Source organism: Purpureocillium takamizusanense, chromosome 1 (genome assembly GCF_022605165.1).
Source record: "Purpureocillium takamizusanense chromosome 1, complete sequence".
Taxonomy (NCBI): Eukaryota; Fungi; Ascomycota; class Sordariomycetes; order Hypocreales; family Ophiocordycipitaceae; genus Purpureocillium; species Purpureocillium takamizusanense.
In genome coordinates this window covers 2046166-2063821 of record NC_063068.1, presented here as the reverse complement: position 1 = coordinate 2063821, position 17656 = coordinate 2046166, and the positions used below count along the sequence as shown (strand labels likewise).

General features: G+C 58.5%; 3 protein-coding genes across 3 annotated transcripts; 1 reads left to right on the top strand and 2 right to left on the bottom strand.

Moving 5' to 3' along the window:
• Positions 1 to 2591: 2591 nt before the first annotated feature.
• On the top strand, positions 2592 to 3601 carry CGR1_1 (rRNA-processing protein cgr1; the record flags this gene model as incomplete). Its single annotated transcript, XM_047981513.1, has 2 exons — positions 2592 to 3012; positions 3111 to 3601. The coding sequence occupies 2 exons, from the start codon at positions 2592 to 2594 to the stop codon at positions 3599 to 3601; spliced, it is 912 nt and encodes a 303-aa protein (XP_047837473.1).
• Positions 3602 to 7173: 3572 nt separating this feature from the next.
• On the bottom strand, positions 7174 to 10301 carry JDV02_000675 (uncharacterized protein). Its single transcript, XM_047981512.1, has one exon. It carries the CDS (start codon positions 9995 to 9997, stop codon positions 7571 to 7573), a length of 2427 nt encoding a protein of 808 aa, XP_047837472.1. The 5' UTR covers positions 9998 to 10301; the 3' UTR covers positions 7174 to 7570.
• A 152-nt stretch (positions 10302 to 10453) lies between these two features.
• Positions 10454 to 11952, bottom strand: ATP16 (delta subunit of the central stalk of mitochondrial F1F0 ATP synthase, atp16). The gene is made up of 5 exons (XM_047981511.1): positions 11690 to 11952; positions 11580 to 11609; positions 11304 to 11457; positions 11040 to 11218; positions 10454 to 10981 (listed from the first exon to the last, which is right to left on the bottom strand). Exons 1-5 carry the CDS (start codon positions 11789 to 11791, stop codon positions 10949 to 10951), a joined length of 498 nt encoding a protein of 165 aa, XP_047837471.1. The 5' UTR covers positions 11792 to 11952; the 3' UTR covers positions 10454 to 10948.
• Positions 11953 to 17656: the final 5704 nt, after the last annotated feature.

Here is a 17656-nt window from a genome sequence, read left to right as displayed (position 1 = left end):
CTGGGGGTTGGCAGTAGTAAGTTAGTACTGCAGCTTCGCAGTAGTAGTACAGTATCACTGTCGTGCTAACACGCATGAGCATTCGGCGTCCGTTCTAATTCCGCTCCGGGAGCGCGAACAGGTAGTGACGTGCGCTTTGCCATCCATCCTGGATTTCCCACGTCGAGCGCGGCACCCCTTTACAGACCCTGTTATGTCGGTGAATGTCGATGCAACGCGGCATGTCGGCGGTAGGGCATGGCTCTTCCTTGGCGTGGTCGCGGACGCATGTGGCGTTCCTTACATTACAATCGCTGACTAGGAAGGCCACTCCCAAGCCGGCGATGGAGCCAGGAAATGAGACGCGAAATGAAATCAACAACTGAGCAGGGGCTCTGTTACAAGGGGCGAGGTCGTCCTCTCGTCAAGACTTCGGCAATCTCCTGCAGACGTCACATGAGGGCTGCTGAAGAGGCGATCCCACATCGTCTCGCGACTAGACTACAACCGTTCGAGAGCTTAGCTTTGTTATGAATATCCGAGAGGGGGGGATTGCGCTGTGGCCGACCCGCGAAACGCGATTTTAAAACCTTTCGTCTTGACAAGCTCCACGGCTATTTACTGTCTCTAGGTAGGGCGCTGCCAGATGGTTGCACTTAATGGAGCACTTACTACTACCAAGTACTTCCCCCCCAAAAGGGGGCGCGGGTATTTGGTACGATCGCGAGCCCTGCAGATGCATGTGCATAAGCAAGATGTGACGCAGCTGCAGATGGGTTTGAGATTGGGTCAAGGACTCGTGAGGCAGTAGCTGTTGGCGTCAAAGCAAATGGAGGGGACCATTGGTACAATTCTTGGACGGCATCTCTCGAAAAAATGAAGGCGGCGGCGACGCGCCTGTCTCCATGCCGCCCGGCGAAGGCCACACGACGCTGGCAACGCGTGGTCCGAACCCCCGACAGCGCCACAGCGCAAGCGAAGCAGCAACCGGGCCCGCGGCAAAGCATGCAGGCTTGGCGGGCTGGATTCTGCGCCCTACTCGCCGGCTTGCGGATGGGTACCAAGTGAATTGCTTATCATGACGACGGCAGCACTATATGCGGCGGATGGAACAACGGGTGACTTCCCCGGAGCGAGAGACGTGGCAGAAGAAAGCTGTGTCTGAATGCTGGAGCCCAGGCTGACGACTGTCGACCTGCCGCGTGCGACCTTCGGCATGGCGTGCATTGCATCTGTGGCTAATAACGCCCGCTACTGTCGGGTTCATGCGTGCCCCGCCAACAAGCCCTGCGACTCGCCACGAGCTGGACAACGGTTCGACTAGGTACTAGTTACGTAGTCGCTTTTGGATCGTGGTCGGACTGTTGACATACAATGTAGACTGATGATGTGGACGGTCTTGGCTGGGTCTTGCTTGAGCTCAAAGCAGCAGCGCTAAACGACGCCTGCGACAACAGGTCGAGGAGACACGAGGCGATGACACCCTCCGCCACCGCTGTACGTGCGTGATGAGCATGGACGGTCAACGATGACGATGTCTCGCATCCAACCTGGTCTAGCTGCCTGACCGATGCCCGACACATATCCGCCTTGCCCCAGCTATATGCGTTGCTCGTCAGAAGCCGCGAGGTGAGCATCGCACGATGAGTTCCTGGACACATGGCCTTTGATAGACCAGTGGCTTGTCGACTCTACTTGTCGCCTCACTGCCTCAAGAATTTTGGCCCGCAACACCTCACCGGCTTCATCGACTGGGGGGCTGGGTCAGAGCCTAGCATAAAGATGCAGACGGGTCGTTCGGCGGCGATATGCGCCCGAAGGCGTCACGGACGGGACGCATGGCCAGTCAGTGTTGGTCCGCATGCCAGGTGAGCCACGTGGAGGGGCGACAGTTGCCGCTTTATTTACACACACGTCATTTCCGTCTGCCGATGATCGGTGTCATGCACATTCTTCAGCACCAGCGTCTTCATGCCTGCGATGCCTACAGTACAGCACGAAAGACGGCACCAAACTCGATTGAGATGCCATTCTTCTAGCGCCGAACATAAGGGGTAAAGTCGGTATCATCCTTCCAGGGCATAACGTGCTTTGTCCTATAATATTGAACACGCTCCTTGAGCTTCTTGATGGCGAGTTTATACCTGGCAAGCCCACAGAGTAGCACCAATGACAGCAACAGCAACAGCAACAAGTCGTACAGTAGTGGGCTTTGACCCGCTAGGGTTTTCTGGGGCCTTTCATGTTCACCATGCTGTATGTGGCCGCTTCTGGAAGGGAGACGAACTACTAAGATGGTACTGCAGCGCATTCAAGCCATGGTCTTGTCTGTTTAGCCGGAAGACCATCGGACCTCGCTTGCAAGTTGATTGGTTTTGCGGCGTCGCCCCGTAATTATTCACCACCACAGAGGAGAGCTCGTCATCGTCCCCCACCACCGGTAAAAGCACCGTTGTTGATGAGGCCTTGTGTTCAACCACTTGTGCAGCTGTTGTTGCCTTTTCGAACACAGCGAACAGAACAGGACTCTGTCAAAGGACGAGCCAAGGGCCCTCGGAAGCCACGGCCAACGACCGGCACGACCCAATACAAACACGGCGCGACGCAACAAGATGGGGGTGCTCGACCAATGGATTGTTGACGAGCCCTGGCTGGACTTGCACTGCGCCCTGGGTGAGGGGCCCTTTTTCGAGGCCGAGACGAAGACGGTTCGGTTCGTCGACATCAAGAAGAAGCGGATCCACACAGCATGTCTCTCTGAGGGCATGCCGTCGCTCAAGACGATCCAGCTGGACATTTGCCCAACCGTCACTGCGGACATTAAGGGCGTAAAGGCAAGCGACAAGATCCTCCTCGGGGTCAAGTACGGCGTCGCGGTGCTAGACCGCAAGACGGAGCGATATGAGCTGATTGCGCGCTTCAATAATCCCAACAATGAGCGCTTGAGGAGCAATGACGGCGCGGCTGATCCTCAAGGGCGGTTCTGGCTTGGAAGCATGACGGACTTTGGCCTGGGGGAATTTCAGTCTGAAGGTGAGCACATTATCCCATCGAGTCGGCTGTATCTATCAAGTCGCCCCGGACTCGGGGACGTGACGCAGAATGGCTGGGCTCACCACCAGGCGGTGCAGGCGCACTCCATTGCTTCACAGGCCATGGCGGGCACGACAAGCCGGTCACCGACCTCACGATTCCCAATTCTGTAGGCTGGGCTCCCGACACCCGGACAATGTACTTCACACACTCCAAGTCACGCGAGATATTTGCCTGGGACTACGACGCGTCCGCGGGAGGCCTTTTGTCCCGGAAACGCTTGTTTTACCGACACCCCACGTCGGGCGAGCCTGATGGCTTCCGAGTGGATAGAGATGGGAATCTCTGGAGCGCCGTCTACGGCGAGGGTCGCGTCATCAAGATCAATCCGCAGGGCGAGGTGGTGGGCGAGGTGAGGCTACCCACGAGGAACATTACGTGCGTCCAGTTCGCGGGTACCGAGCTGATCATCACGTCGGCGGCGGACGACGCGCCGGACGCAACATCCCGGAGCAAAAGTCTCGGCGGGGCCGTGTTCAGGGTCGATGTCGGGACAACGGGCTTGGATTTGTTCGAGTTTTCCATGTGAGGAGGAGACGGAAAGTCGATACGACACAATGCAACAAGGGGTCCAACCGCTGCACATGTGTCCGACGTGCGACATGCGTGGGTACTGCCGCAGCATCCGAAAGCGGCGGCGGCGCCCGCAAGCACCTTTGGAACTGGCTGCCTTGTCATATTGACACCCGAGAGTCGACCGGTCGAGCCCTCAGTCATGGCCACGGCCGTGGACGGTGCCGCTACGGACCAGCCAGTGCCCAGGGCCGACCAACGGCCATGGAAGCGCGAGACCTTGTTAACCCACACTGAGACGCTGGCCGGGAAGCTCGTCGTAACTTGCGGGCTTTTTCCAGATCGTGAATAACTACCATCGTCAGCATTTCAACATATATGGCCAGGGTCATGGAGCTCGCGAGACGGGCATGACGGCATGCCTGTGTCCACACCGTAGGCCCACCATTGTTATAGGAACAAAGATATAAAGACGGTGTCCCCAGTCTCTCACCGTCGGTGACGCAGAGGCTGTAGCTGTTCACCAAGGAGGAGGCAGCGCCAGCCCTGCCCTGCGCCAGGGCCCCCTGCCACCCTCACGCCGTGCACGTCCCATGGCTGCAGGGCGTCACCATGTCGTGGAGTGCACATCCACTTGGAACAGAGGCAAAGAGCGTCGTCCTCGCCGCAGCAGCATCTCCACCCGGGGAAACGCCTCGCGCACGCCGCAGGAATTCAGTGAGATCCCGGCTGACGACGGCAAGCCTCCGTCCGCGGGGGCCACCCGCACCAGCCACCCCGGCTCAGCATGACCCATGCCACCCATGATGGTCCATCAACCCACCCACGGTGACGGTTCATGGGCGACGCCAGTGGGTTGGCCTCACCGCCGCCTCACCGCCCCCGTCCAAACGAAACCAGTGTCCTGTCTCTTTCAACTTTGGATCCCGTCTCTTTTCTTCGAGGCCGGATTATTGCCTGGTTAGTAGCAGGAGCTCGGCAGCTCGAAAAGGGAGAGAGCCCCTTGAGCGCTTGCTGGCGACGAAACCACGGAGTACGAAGTACAGTGAAGCCCATCAATGGCCGAAAACTCGAAGCACCAAGGCACATGCTGGATGTGGGGAAATCCCGAGAGCAGCCTCCTTCCATGCGAGGCACTACAGGAACGCACGGAACGCGCATCCGCTGGGGCGGTTCAGACCTTGGGAGTGCCTGCCCTTGCTTGACCTTGCCTGGTATACGAAGCAGGTATGTGCATTGGCTTGGGGGCGTGAGCATGGGTGAGAGTACGGACGTATGTATGCACGTACGCGGCATGGGCGTGGCCCAAGCTGGACAGACGGGCCTCGGTACGGACCCGGGATGCGAGCGACATCTGGGCGAGCGACATGTCGGGTTGACCGGCGCTTGTGTAGAGGAATATCAAGCTTCTGCCAGAGCAGCATTGAGGGTCAGGCTTCACCGCTCCGCCGCCGGCCATGACCGCCACCTCGTAAACCCTTGGCTGCATCGAGAGGCTCGACAATGACAGGGACTCAGAAGGCAAGTACGGCATATACTTAGTTACTGTACGGCCGAACATGTGTAGAGCACATACGTACTAAGCCGTGCGTGTGGCCAAGGGGGCCAGCCGCTCTTCGAACTTCATCGGCTCTGACAACGTGATTGCCCGCCTCTGGACGCTTCTCCGTGTGATGGTTCCTGGCAGCCACGGGACTACCGCCAGCACCCGTACAATACATTATCCCACCTAGTGCTCAGCATAGACTAGTTACTGTGCGGCTGTTCGATCCAGAGGCGGCCCCTCTGGCATCGTTCATCGTGTATGCCCCCCCCACCCCTCCGGAGCGAGTCGCAGTCCGCCGCGAGAGCTCCTTCAGGCGCGGACACTACCGTACTGTATCACCTCCGTACCTGCTTCACTGTCTTCCACGACGGGGCTGGAAGAGCAACACCGTTGGCCACAGTTTGCTCCCTCCCCCTCGTTGCGCGAGCACCGCGGCTGCGGCCCCCGAGATGGAGGTTGTTGGCACGGGGCCGCTCGCGGCCTGGGTTCTGAACGAAAGAGAGAGAGGGGGGGGGGGGGCGGGGAGAAAGGCAGGCAGGCAAAGGGTCATGTAACCGAGTCTCCATTCGTCGTTTATCTCCGACGATGCGCGTCGGTGCCTTGCACGCGAGCGCGCGCTTAATCCGGCCGCTGCCGCCTCGCGAAGTGCCAACCTTCCGAAGCCCAGCAGCCTGCCGCGGCAGAACGGTGAACGGTGTGGAAACAAGCCACGTGAAGTGAAGAAACGGACTCTTGCTTGCTTGTCTAGTAATACTGATACTCCGGAGTGGGGGATTGGGGGCATGCCATCTATTATCAGCCTGCCGAATGCCCACGCTATGCATCACCGGGTGTCCAAGAAGAAGCCTCCTCCTCGAGCTCCTCGTCCTACTCCTCGTCCCTGTTGCATGCGGGCGGAGAGGGGGACGGCCGCCCGCGAGTCTTGGCGGTGAGTAAGGGCCGAAGACGCAGCACGACAGCACGCACAACGGGGGCCTTCATCGCGTCAGCCGCGCGCGTACGAAAGGGGGGGCATGTAAGGGAGATGCGGAAGGGAGGCAGGCCTCGTCGATTCGGCAGCTCCGCAGGGCGACGATGACTGACTGCGGCTCGGGGAGGGTCTCCCGTTGTCCATAGCAACAACCCTCTGTCGCGGGGCGTGCCCTCATATCGGTCCTCCTCCCCCCTCCAAAGCCGAGGAGGCATCAAGGCGTGTGTCTGCGTGTCTGTGTGTCTGTCGCTCGGCGGGAGGGCGTGCGAGAGGGTGGCACCGGGAGGGATACATTTTGGGATGCTGGATACCGTCGACCACCTCATCATGAAGCTTTCTTATAGAATGTATGCCCTCCGAATATTAGTAGTAGCTACAGGCGACATCGCATACATAGCTACGTGTATCTAGAAATGCATTCGGGTACAGATGGGGCTACGGCTAAATGATGCTTATATTTCCATCTATTTCAAGTACATGGTAAAGGAGATTAGGTTTATAGTATAAGAATAGAAGATATATACCTTACTTTATTATCATTTTTTTACTCTTATTGCCCTAATTTTACTCATGGTAGACAGAGAGCCCACGAAGCTATCGATAGCTAAATCAAGTTTTTAATACTTCGTATTCATACTCCGTACAAATACTTACGTTATTCTATATAAAAGATTTCAACGGGACCAGCCAGTCAGCCAGTCAATGTTGGGCGCGCGCCGTACGTAGATAGCATGCACTGCACTGTGCTGTACGTTGTGCGGTGACACTCGTCGGGCGACGTTGCCCCGGTCCCGCCGGTCCCGAGCATCTCCGATATCGAAACCCCCTCCTCCCGGGGGCGCCGGCCTCGCTGCCGCAAGCGAAGGGCAGTGTTGGGACGGCCCGACGGTCCTGGGAAAAGTAAGTTGGGAACTAATTAACTGGAATACAAATTTCTAAAACAGGCCGTGGTTGGGTCGAATTGACCAGAAAGATTGGATGCATGTTCTGCTGGCTGGCTGGCTGGCCGCCCAGTTCTTACTGTACAGTACTTACAATGCAGTACTGTACCCATGGAGAACTAAATTTACTTCTACAAAGCACGGATACGGAGTTGGCATGCCGTCTCTCCACAGCGGGCGGAACTGACCTGTTGCTCGCTGCCTCGCGGTCCGTCATAACAGACGCATGATATCCCGACACTGGGCTCCTAGCTTCGCCAATTGGCCACACAAGCGCGTGTTGCGCCACCGTGTGAGGTCAAGAGACAGTTTGGAGCCGCCTTATTCGCAAGTGTCCATTCTGCACTAAGTATTCCAGCAACTGAGTAAGGCCAGCTAGCTGAGCTCCAGAATCTCAGCTCAACATCATCGTTCCCTCCGTGTCCCATGTTCAAGCTCCCCGAAAGGCGTAGCCACCACGAGTCAGGGAGCCTGCTCGTCGTGATTCGTACTTCGCAGCTCTTCTTCACCAATGGTATCGAATAGCTCTCAGCTCTCAGGCCCTACACGGCCAGCCACCGAGCGACCGTCTCTCAGGTTCGTGTTGATCACCAAGTCGTCCCTGTATCGCATGTGAACCACAATGGTCAGCCCTTCAATGCCCACCTCGTCGGCCGGCCTCTCACCCCTACCATGTGCGGCGTCGTCCTTGTCTCCAGCTGCGGGTGCTTCTTCTCCAGTCTGCATCTGCTCCGGGTCATACGAAATCATCTCCTTTTTCCATTTCTCCAGCTCCGTGTGGAGGCCCATATATCTGTCTCGCCACGCGCAGCTGTGGCCATCATCTCTGCCCAACTCCAGCGTCTCTGGGTCGCAAGCAGACTCTTCTCCCTCTCTTGCTTCGTCTTCCAGTTCTTCGGCTCGTTTCATGGCCAGGTCCTGTTCCACCTGGCGGACGCGCACCCGCGTCGGGGTTACTGGCTCGTTCAGTGATTCATCCTCGGCCGCCGCCTCACGAGTTTGGGCTCTCTCTATGTGGTCACACTTCGTTGTCGGCCTGCCCGATTCTGGAGGTGACGATGCAGCACTTGGGTTGCAGAATGAGCAGACATTTGCCCGGCCCACTGGGGCGAACGAAGTCTTCCGGGTCGAGGCCAAGTTCCGCCGCCACTGCGACGCAGGAGTTGCCAGCGCGGCTCTGGCAGCCGGCGCTGCTTCATTCCACGACTCTGGCATTCGAAGACTTTGCCGCCAAGTCGCCGGTGAGGGGGCCAACCCCGTCTTGCGTAGATTCTCCGTCGAACTGGGCACCTTTCGTAGCGCACTGCGGCTCCATGGGACCGCATCAGGGGTGCGAGGCCGTGAGTCTGTCTCGGAGAGTTCGACTCTCCTCAAAAGGGGCCATGGCTCTGGCTCTGGATCCTTTGCTTGCGGCGGTTGACAGAGTGTAGTCCCGCGGCGATGTCGAGGACCGCTAGTCATACTTGGAATATCTTGCCCGGTAGAGCCACCATGTGGCGAGGGGGGATGGGGCGTCCCGGCCCTCGCAGGATCAGAGTCGCTTCTCTTGGAAGGGTCCCGGCCGCTTCCCGTTTCTGCTTGTCCCGCGGCATCCTCGCTAGCCGCTCCAGGCTCTCCGGGCAGAGACGACTCAGGCCGCGTTCTCTCGTCCACGCTGCGTGTATACTCCAGACCATGCCTCAACTCCTGCCCCTGTTCTGACCCCGACTTCCGAGAAGCACACGACGAGAGACACCAATCAATGAGATTTTCTTGTCCTAGGCTGTTGTTGCCTCGACGTCGAGGGTCAAAATAAAACTTGTCCTGGCTGAGTTGGGGGAAGCCAGGCGATCCAAAATCATCATCCAATTCGGGCCCATGCAGTCGTAGAGAGCGGCCCTCGGAGCCCTTGTCGTCGGCGTCCAAATCGTGGCAGCTCACTGAGCTAGCAATGGGCGTCTTTGGGTCCTCACCGAGCGTGTGCACACGAAGCCTGCCCGTGGACACGGCGTCCCTTTCTAGAGTGGTGGCAATAGAGACACCCGTGGATTTCTGGACAGCACCCGAGTCTCTGTCCAAATTCTCCAGTGCGCTGGCAAGGTGTTTGATTGCATTTCGGGACGATTGAAGCTCTTCGGCATGTTGGTAGAGCTGATCAATCTTGCGATGCAGGGTGTATTGAAGTGAACCATCCTCTTCTACACTGTCACCATCATCGGTTGGCACTTTGTTGAGCCCTCGACGAGCAGTGCAGCATATTGGGTGATGTTGACCATAGGCGCCGGACTCCTCACGAGGGTCATCTAGGGCTGGCAACCCGCAGTCCTCTGAGTCCGTAGACGATCGGTCCATGAGCCGTCGAGGGACGCAGTCTGACAGGCGGCGTGGCTTGCTGGCGCGTGCGTTGCATGGAGCCGCTTGGGGGGATACTGCCTTTCCCCTCTCAAATACATTTGGTTTGAGAAAGGGATGTTTTCTAGGCGTGGCTTTAGATCCTGCACCTCCGATTCTTTCCGCGGGTGTCGTGTTGTCTGCACCCGTCGCTGGGATCAGCCGCTCCGGCGGCTCAGGAACGTCGAGTCCGGTGCCTGTAAGGAGCGAGCCTGTCCTGTGTTGAGGCGTTGCGTTTGAGTCAGGAGAACTCGGGCAATACCTCTCTCGGTCTTTGTCCCCGTTGCCAGACCCGTCTTCTCCTGTCCGTTGAGAATCATCTAGTGAAAAGCGGCTGGGTTGTTGCCTGTTGTGTTCAGTTTGACGACGTTCACAACCCGTTCGACGCGGAGGCGTCTCCGCTTGCGGCACCTCCGCTGCGCACTTGGAGCAAAAGTCATGGCCACACCGGGAGCACTGGGCGCCAGGCCGCAGGCTGTCACCGCAGGAGTGGCATATCTGCAGCGTTCTGGTGCGAGAGCCGGGTCGGGCCCTGCCCATGGATAGCCAGCCCTCTGGCCGTGACACGCCGTAGAGATCAAACATGGACAGGGCGTCCTGTCGTCTCCCAGCCGAGCTTGGCGAATGGGTATCGTGTATCGAGCTTCCGGTCCGGGTAGGGCGCTGACTGCCAACAGCGGCGCCAGCCGAGATTCGGCTTGTCCCACCGTCGGCGCTGCTTGCGCTGGGATTCTTCAGGTCGTCCGAGGCACTGAGTGATTTCGCCTTGGCGGGCGGGAAATCGAACAGAGGATTCTGTTGAGAGTTGTCTTGACTTTCGCCCCTTGCTGTCACACGCAGCTGCAGGTCCGGAGAGGAGTGCCCGACGGTGAGAGCTGCTGTTTCTAGAGACACCTCAGCCCGCGATGCCAGAATCCCCAAGCGCGCGTCTGCTCGACGTTCCTACCCGAGCCGTGCGTCTCCGCGGCTGTTCGCGGCCGAGTGGCCATTAGCTAGAAATGTTAGCTGGCGAATTCGCGTGCCGACGAGCCCAGATGGTGCCGACTTGGGAGTTCGAAGGCTTGGGCTGCCAAACAATGGTTGACCTCTGTCCAGAGGTTTGGAGCTACTCGCAAAACAATTTGCCATGGCATGAATGTGAATCGATGAGAAAGATGCTCTCGGATAGTGATGAGGTGGATCAACTATGGGTCGTAAGAAATGCCGATGAAAGTGGTTAATCAACATTGGCACCCCCAGTGAGTGTATACGACAGGGAAGAGTTCTAGGAGACGATGCGGAAGCACGGGATTACCATTTCAGTGGGAAGTTCGCACCCAGATACCGGAGCCCGCGGGAAAGCGTGTCGTTCGGGCCTGCTATCCTGGCGGGACAGGAGGTCCACCCCGGGCTCCCGAGCGTTGGTCGACTGTGGGTTTGGCGGCAAGTACACGGGGTGGAAGCACCAACAAGTGGTATCAATTGACTCGATGGGTGCTAAGATGCGGTAGAATATTGTGATGTACAAACGGGCTCCGACAGTCTAGCAAACACAGTCTATTTCACATGCGCAGCCAAAGTCTCGAGAACCTGCACAACGGGTTAGCTCTTGCCATTCGTAGCACGCGCAGTCAGGTGCGAAGCTCACCTCCAGCTCAATCTTAGCCTCGGCAATGTCCTGCTCGCTTCCATTGCCGTTGGCCACCTTCTGGGCCTCGGCGATCTGGGATCGGATGGCATCGGCGCTGAAGTCCTCGAGGGGGTAGCCCTCGACGGCGTTGATGCTCATCGCGGAGCCGGGCTGGACGGTGGCGAATCCACCAGACACTGCAGCCTCGACTTGTCAGCTGCGCTGCCCTTCCTCGGGCGATGGCCACGGTCATTTCGGCGAGAGAGGAGCGGGTAGACGCACGGAAGAACTGCTTGGGGCTGCCGCTCTCCTCGACGACCTCGACGACGCCGGGCTTGAGCTGCTCGATCGCGGGAACGTGGTTGGCGAGGACACCCATCTCACCGGTCTCGGCGGGGATGTTGACCTGGACGACGTCCTGGGACTTGTAGATGGACTGTATTCGGCGTTGCGGCAATTAGCTCGGGCTCGGCGCTGCGCTGCGCAATGGGGTGTCGGGGGTGGCCCAATTGGATCTCGGGTCGTCATCAGTCGACCGTCGCGTGAGTGCTTCCATACCTGGTGAGGCAGAGACATGCTCAGCTTGATCTGGAAACGGTCAGTCAACATCCTCGCGAGCGACTCCGCGGAGCCGAGGGAGGGGGGGCGCATCGAGGTCTCGCTCGTACCTTGTCGGGGACAGCCTCGGCGTACGTCCTCCGCTGGGCGACAGCCCGCATGGCAGCAGGGCGGGCGCGGATGGCCGCGCGGGCGATGCGGAGGGAGTTCATGGCGAATTGAGGGAGGGTGTGGTTGAGTCGATTGCTTGACGTGAAGCTCAAACGAGGGCGCCGGCACGAATCTTCTCCAAACAGGCACCCAACGAGCGACGATTCGGCTAGCGGGAAAATCCGGCCGAAGAGTCACCTGCGCGATCACGTGCGCTCAGCTCCGCGGGCAATGTGGATGGCACGGCCTACCCTGTACCATGGATTTCTTGGAATCAAAATTCCACCCTCCGACCAAGACGTACGCCGGTACGGCGTGCCTCGATCAAGGCAGAAATTCCAATCAGTTGCTTTGTCCCAGATGGTGCTTTCATCCGCTCTTTGGCGCACTCTCCCACTTTGTGGGATGGACGGGGGTGTCGCGCAGCCGAACATCCGAGATGACCACCTTTCCACCTCACCGCAAGACGCCTCATGCGCAGTAGGCGCGGCGGAAACTTGAAAGACGGTAGAGAGAGTAGCCACCCTTCAATATCCATCCATCCATCCCACCTTCTCCATCCATGCCACTGACGAAATGCCTTTCCCAGTGCGTGCCGTGAGCCCATGTGCACGTGTCGTCGACTCGTCGCCACCACAACCCCCTCCTCACCCGGCACTGGGATCGACCCTCCATGCCTCCCTCCCTTCGTCATACCCAAGAAAGATCTGCCACAATGCCGTGTGCCCACAAGGGACATGGCCGCTTGCGCGCAATTCACGCTGCTGTTACTAGTGGTGCCGACTTCGCAGCGACAAGTCGTGGGGGGATCAACAAATGGCGCGGGCGTCGTCGTGGGCTCTGTCTGGCCCCCTCGTTTGACTGGCGCCCGGACAGTCACGCTCGCAGAGCCCTATCATCGCCCTCTGATCTACGTACCAACTTACAACTGCGCGGCTCTCCCTGCGCGCAACGTCCGGTGATGAGCGGCCGGCCCCAACGCTGCCGACATGACCCAAATGGGCGGTGATGCGACGACACTAGCGTCGCGTGAACATTACACGGCGGTCCCCCCTCTGCCCGGAGGTTGCTCCGGTCGCGGGAGCAGCGTGTAGTAGGAGTGGATGGTGTCACGACGTTCCGGCTTCGCTCAGAGTTGCCAGGCAGCCAGACTGCCGCAGCGTCGCAACGCGGCCAAATAGACTACGTAGCAGTACCTGTGGTGCATACTGTACATGCGCGCGCAGGAGTCGTCCGTCAATGTCGCCGCCGTGTTTACGGCATGAGCTTACAGTCTCCCTGTCGGGGGGTCCGTGAGAGCCCAGAGGGAAAGGAGGGGGAAGCAGCCTCACCACGGCACGGGCGCGTCCAACCTTACTTCGTACTTTATCTGACACTGCGGTGGAACGTGACGGCCGCTTAGCATTCGGCTCCTTTCGCGTGTGAGTCTCGCCACTGCCGTCCTCTTGATGACAGCCACTGCATGATCGGGCCGCCACGCGATAAGCTGAAAGGGGGACCAGCAGGGGGCAAAAAAAAAAAAAAAAAAAGGTCGTCGACGATGTCGAGCCACGGACCGGGTTTGAGTTCGTGCCCCTGCGCCCGGGCTGCCTGGTGTGGTCACTTGTCCTACCCACGCATGATATCTTCGAATGCACAAAGCAGTTTCTGCACTCGCCGCAGAGGGCATCAATCCATCCACGGACCCCGTCAGTGCCTACATACATACATACTACGTACAGTACGAGGTAGTGTGAGGGCCGTCCGAGTCTCAACTTTGGTGGCGGGCCGCCAGGTGAGCAATTGGCTTTCCTAGGGCACGCCAGGTGAGAGGGGACGTTGTCGCGATGCGTGGGTGGGTACCTCCCATTATTATTGGCGTCGTAGGGGGCACGTATTTAGCACGGCGAGCGGGCCGAGCGCGCCCCCGCTTGGAGAACATTCGCAGATGGCCCTGGATGCCCTGGTGGGTTAGTACTAGCTTATTACTGCACTGTATTTTAATCACCGTCTGGGAACACACACACATGGGGGAAAAAGTCAGCCGCGACGCGCGAGAAGCGTCTGATTTCCAAGCAGGAATTTTTTTTGGCTCTTCCCAATAATGAGCTAGTCCTCGAAAATTCCCCGTCGCTCCTTGCCCCATGCTGCTCGGATTCCAAATGGCGAGCAACGGCTCTTATCGGTTAACATTGAACACCATTGGGTGCTTTCTTAGGTAAAGAAAGTACCTGAGGTTGCAAGGCCACTTCACAAGGCGGAAATAACCTTGAAGGAACGTGCGACGTCTTGTGTGAAACCCGAGCTTCTTTTCGTCAGCACCCCCTGTTCATCTGACATGCTCGCCACGTACTACTTCGTACGTACCTTCATATGCAAGTACTTACGTGCGTGGAAAGTAAGTCAGACGGCGAAGCAGGGACCCAGCTGATGATCGTGCCCTGCCGCTGCGGGACCTGCTGCAAGAAAGAATGGAAGAAGAGAAAGAGATCGGACCCTTGGTCCGTGCCCGCCCGCGAGTCAATGGAACAATTTACACTGGGTCCGTCTCATGTTTCGTCAAACAGGCACATAACAATAGAATAGAATACCTGTGCCTTGCTCGTACATACGTAGCGGCCAGAACAGCAGCAGTACCTAGCACTATGGGCGCGCGTGCCCTTGGAGCCGAGTTTATTCCCCCGCGCCCACATCTGGAACCCCCCTTGTTGATGCTCCGGGAAGGCGACGTCGCCGGTCCTCTCTTCTTTCTCACCTGCTGGTGTTCCCTCTTTTCTCAATCTCACCTCACCCACCACGCACCTCCAAAAGGGACAACAGCGACGACCGCCCAACGAACGAACGGGCCTGGCGCGACGACGTCGCAGCACACCACTCGCATCGCGTCCGTGGCATGGGCACTGCGCGCCCTGGCAGCATATCCCCCTCTTGCTGCGTCGTGTCTTTCGCAAGGACCGCGCACCTGCTCGTAAACAGTACCGCTGTCTGGTGATGCCCGTGTCCGTCCATGGCACACTGTCTGCAACCACTATCAAAAGCCCACTCCAGAGAGGCAGGAGCCTGCGTGTATCCACCGTCCACAGTTAGTACGAGGTGGGATAATAACTTGGTAGCTCCATTCTCACCGCCAAATCGACGAATGCCGCTACGTAGTACGTGGGTGAGGTATCTATTAGTCGATCCATCAGGACCCTTTGTACATTAAGTACGCAGATACATACATACCTCCATGCCCGCAACACCACGCACATGAGTAGGTAGGTACTGTTCTGGGCTTGTTAGGAATCCACGACTCTATTGTGATCGTGTCTCCTCCGTACGAGTTGCTAAGAATAAGCCCGCCATGAGACGCTCCCTCCCGCCCGCCCGCACGCTTGGACGGGTCCGGTATCCCGGGGGCGTGCGGCAGAGACTGTCCGACCAACAACGCCGCGCCTCTTGCAGTTCTGCGGCCGTCGAGCAGAGAGATGCTTCGTCTCTTGGCGATTGCGCACCAGCCTCGGACGTGCGTGCCCAGCACAACCACCACCACTCCGACGACGTAGAGCTGTGGAGTTGTCTGCAGCCATGTATGTATGTATACGTCGTGTCATGTATGCGTGTGCGGTACCTACAATGTCTCCTCACGACTCGCGCCAAGCCTGCGCCGTCATCACCTGTCCGGCCTGGTTGCGGACATGATGGTGCCGCACGGGAGCACATCGGCATGCACATTTCCTTTACGCGCTGAAGCCGCGACGCACTCATGCAGCAGCGAGTGTCTGCGAGTGCGGGGTCGCGTCGACCAGGGGTCTGATAGTGGCATCCCGAGGCGAGACCATCCATGCCATGGGACCTTTCATGCTCCCATGCTCCCTCGACACCACCGCCAAACGTCCACCGCTGTTGCGCTATGATACTCCGACCAAGGCTCGGCCATCCCCCCCTCCCCTTTGCCGTCGTCACCCCGCGTCTCATCTCTGGACCAGGCCTCGACTGCATCGTCATGATCGGCCACGCGCCGAGACGTGGGGTTGCTGGGCAGATCCCGAGCATCTGCTTCACCACCCGCGCTGGTAAGCCATGAGCCTGGGGAGCAGACACATTCCAATCTGCTGGCAGGTGGCCATTTGCCAAAAGGAGCGCGCCAGCTGAGGGAAGGGTGTGCAGACGGGAAACGCAGCATCCATCACCGTCGACCGCAGGACTGCAGGTGACCCAAGACCCATGCACAGAGACCGACGGCGCTCCCAGACTACGCTGGCGCGGCTGATACGTGCGTGCTTCATACTACAACCTGCACAGCACATGGGGGCTGTGGTCCATGCTCCGAAGAACCCCTCGTTGGATGGAAGCAGCGCAACAGGGGACTCATGCTGCATGGAGCGGATTGGGCCGTGTCGAAGCCGGGTAAGTACCACGAGCGGGCATTCTCTCCAGCTCCCTGGCGTGTTCACGAGCGGCACGTCGTCATCATGCAGATGTTGGGTCCATCACTGCTCGTGATGTTGGCGCGCCATGGGGCGCCGTCCAGAATGAAGCCGGCGACACAATCGTTCCAATTGTCCATTCAAGACGAGTGGGCAAGTCATGCTACCATTCCTGGGCCAAAGGGGAAGCATCTTCGCAGCTGGACATGTCGTCATATCGCCCCACGATGTGATTGCCGGCAATGCTTGCTTGCAGCTCATGATTACGCCGTCGAACGTACAGTACGTATGTACGTACGTACCTCGTCTGCGGCGAGAGCTGGTTCGCCCAAGACATCGTATTTGCCATGTCCATTGGCAATGATGGTTTGCCCATTTCAATAGGTTGGCCGGTGGCTGAACCACTCGCGGCGTTTCCTGGTGCATGCATGCCGCCAAGCGAATACATGACTTCCGCCTCTGCGTCCGGTGCAAGCAAGCCCACGCCTCTCCCTGGAGTTGGTTGAATGTGTCCTGCTGCAGCGAGGAAGGTGAGATTGGTCCCTTGTCCTCGGAAAGCTACCGTTGACAGTCGCGAGAATGACACCAGGAAGCCATTGCAGCCACTTAGGCGCAGCTCGTCGGATCGTCGCCAGTGGGTCAGGCCCTTGGTATCTGGTCCATCAACTGCGTGTGGAGAAGTCGCGGGATTGACACAGATGATGGCCTAGTACGTAGTAGTAGTGGTGGCAGTTAGTAGCTGCCCGACTTGAGGATTATCCCTCATACTATGCCTTCTCAGCATGGTGCAGAACTCGCCAACTAGCTGCACGAGGACACACAAGCAAAGAACCACTAACGTAAACCAACAGTCCGTTCGGCATGCACACTTGTGCGTTTGCTCCAGCGAGAACAAGGGGCGGCATGCACCCCAAGCCAGATTGGTGGCGTTAATCTGTAACAGGTTGTTATTCTGGCACAATAGTGTGTACAGTACTGTACGTAGCAGCAGCAGACCAAAGTGCGCAGAGATGCGTCTGGACCCTACTGTACAGTACTTACAGCAACGCGCAACTCATGTATGGTACTGTATCCTCGATCAGCACGGGCTTTTGGATGAGACGCGGAGGAACCCATCATCTCGCCTACAGCAAGGAGCTGCCTGGTTGCGGGCAGTCAGCAGCAACTGGCGGTGGAGCGGCCGAGCCAGCAGCGAGCACCGGCGCCGCGTTACGTCCTGCCTTGGTGCGTGTGGGCGACGCTGTAAGGTTTCCGCCGTGGTGGCATTGCTGCAACGGCGCGCACATGGCTGTCGCACAGAGGACCACCCGAGGGAGTCCATCATAGGTTGCCCAGCAATAAGCTAGTCTCGGATGCCGTGTGCTTTGTCGTCAGCTGCGTGCCAGCGATAGCAGCAACGACTCAACCCAGCGCTCGTTTGTGTGTCTCGGAGGCGCATGCTTTGCACGCGCGAGACGGTGGGCCTGCGATCGCCTCGTCGTGGCTCCTGCAATGTCTCTCCTGGGTGGCGGGGGGGGCCAGGCCAAAAGGCCCGTCGAC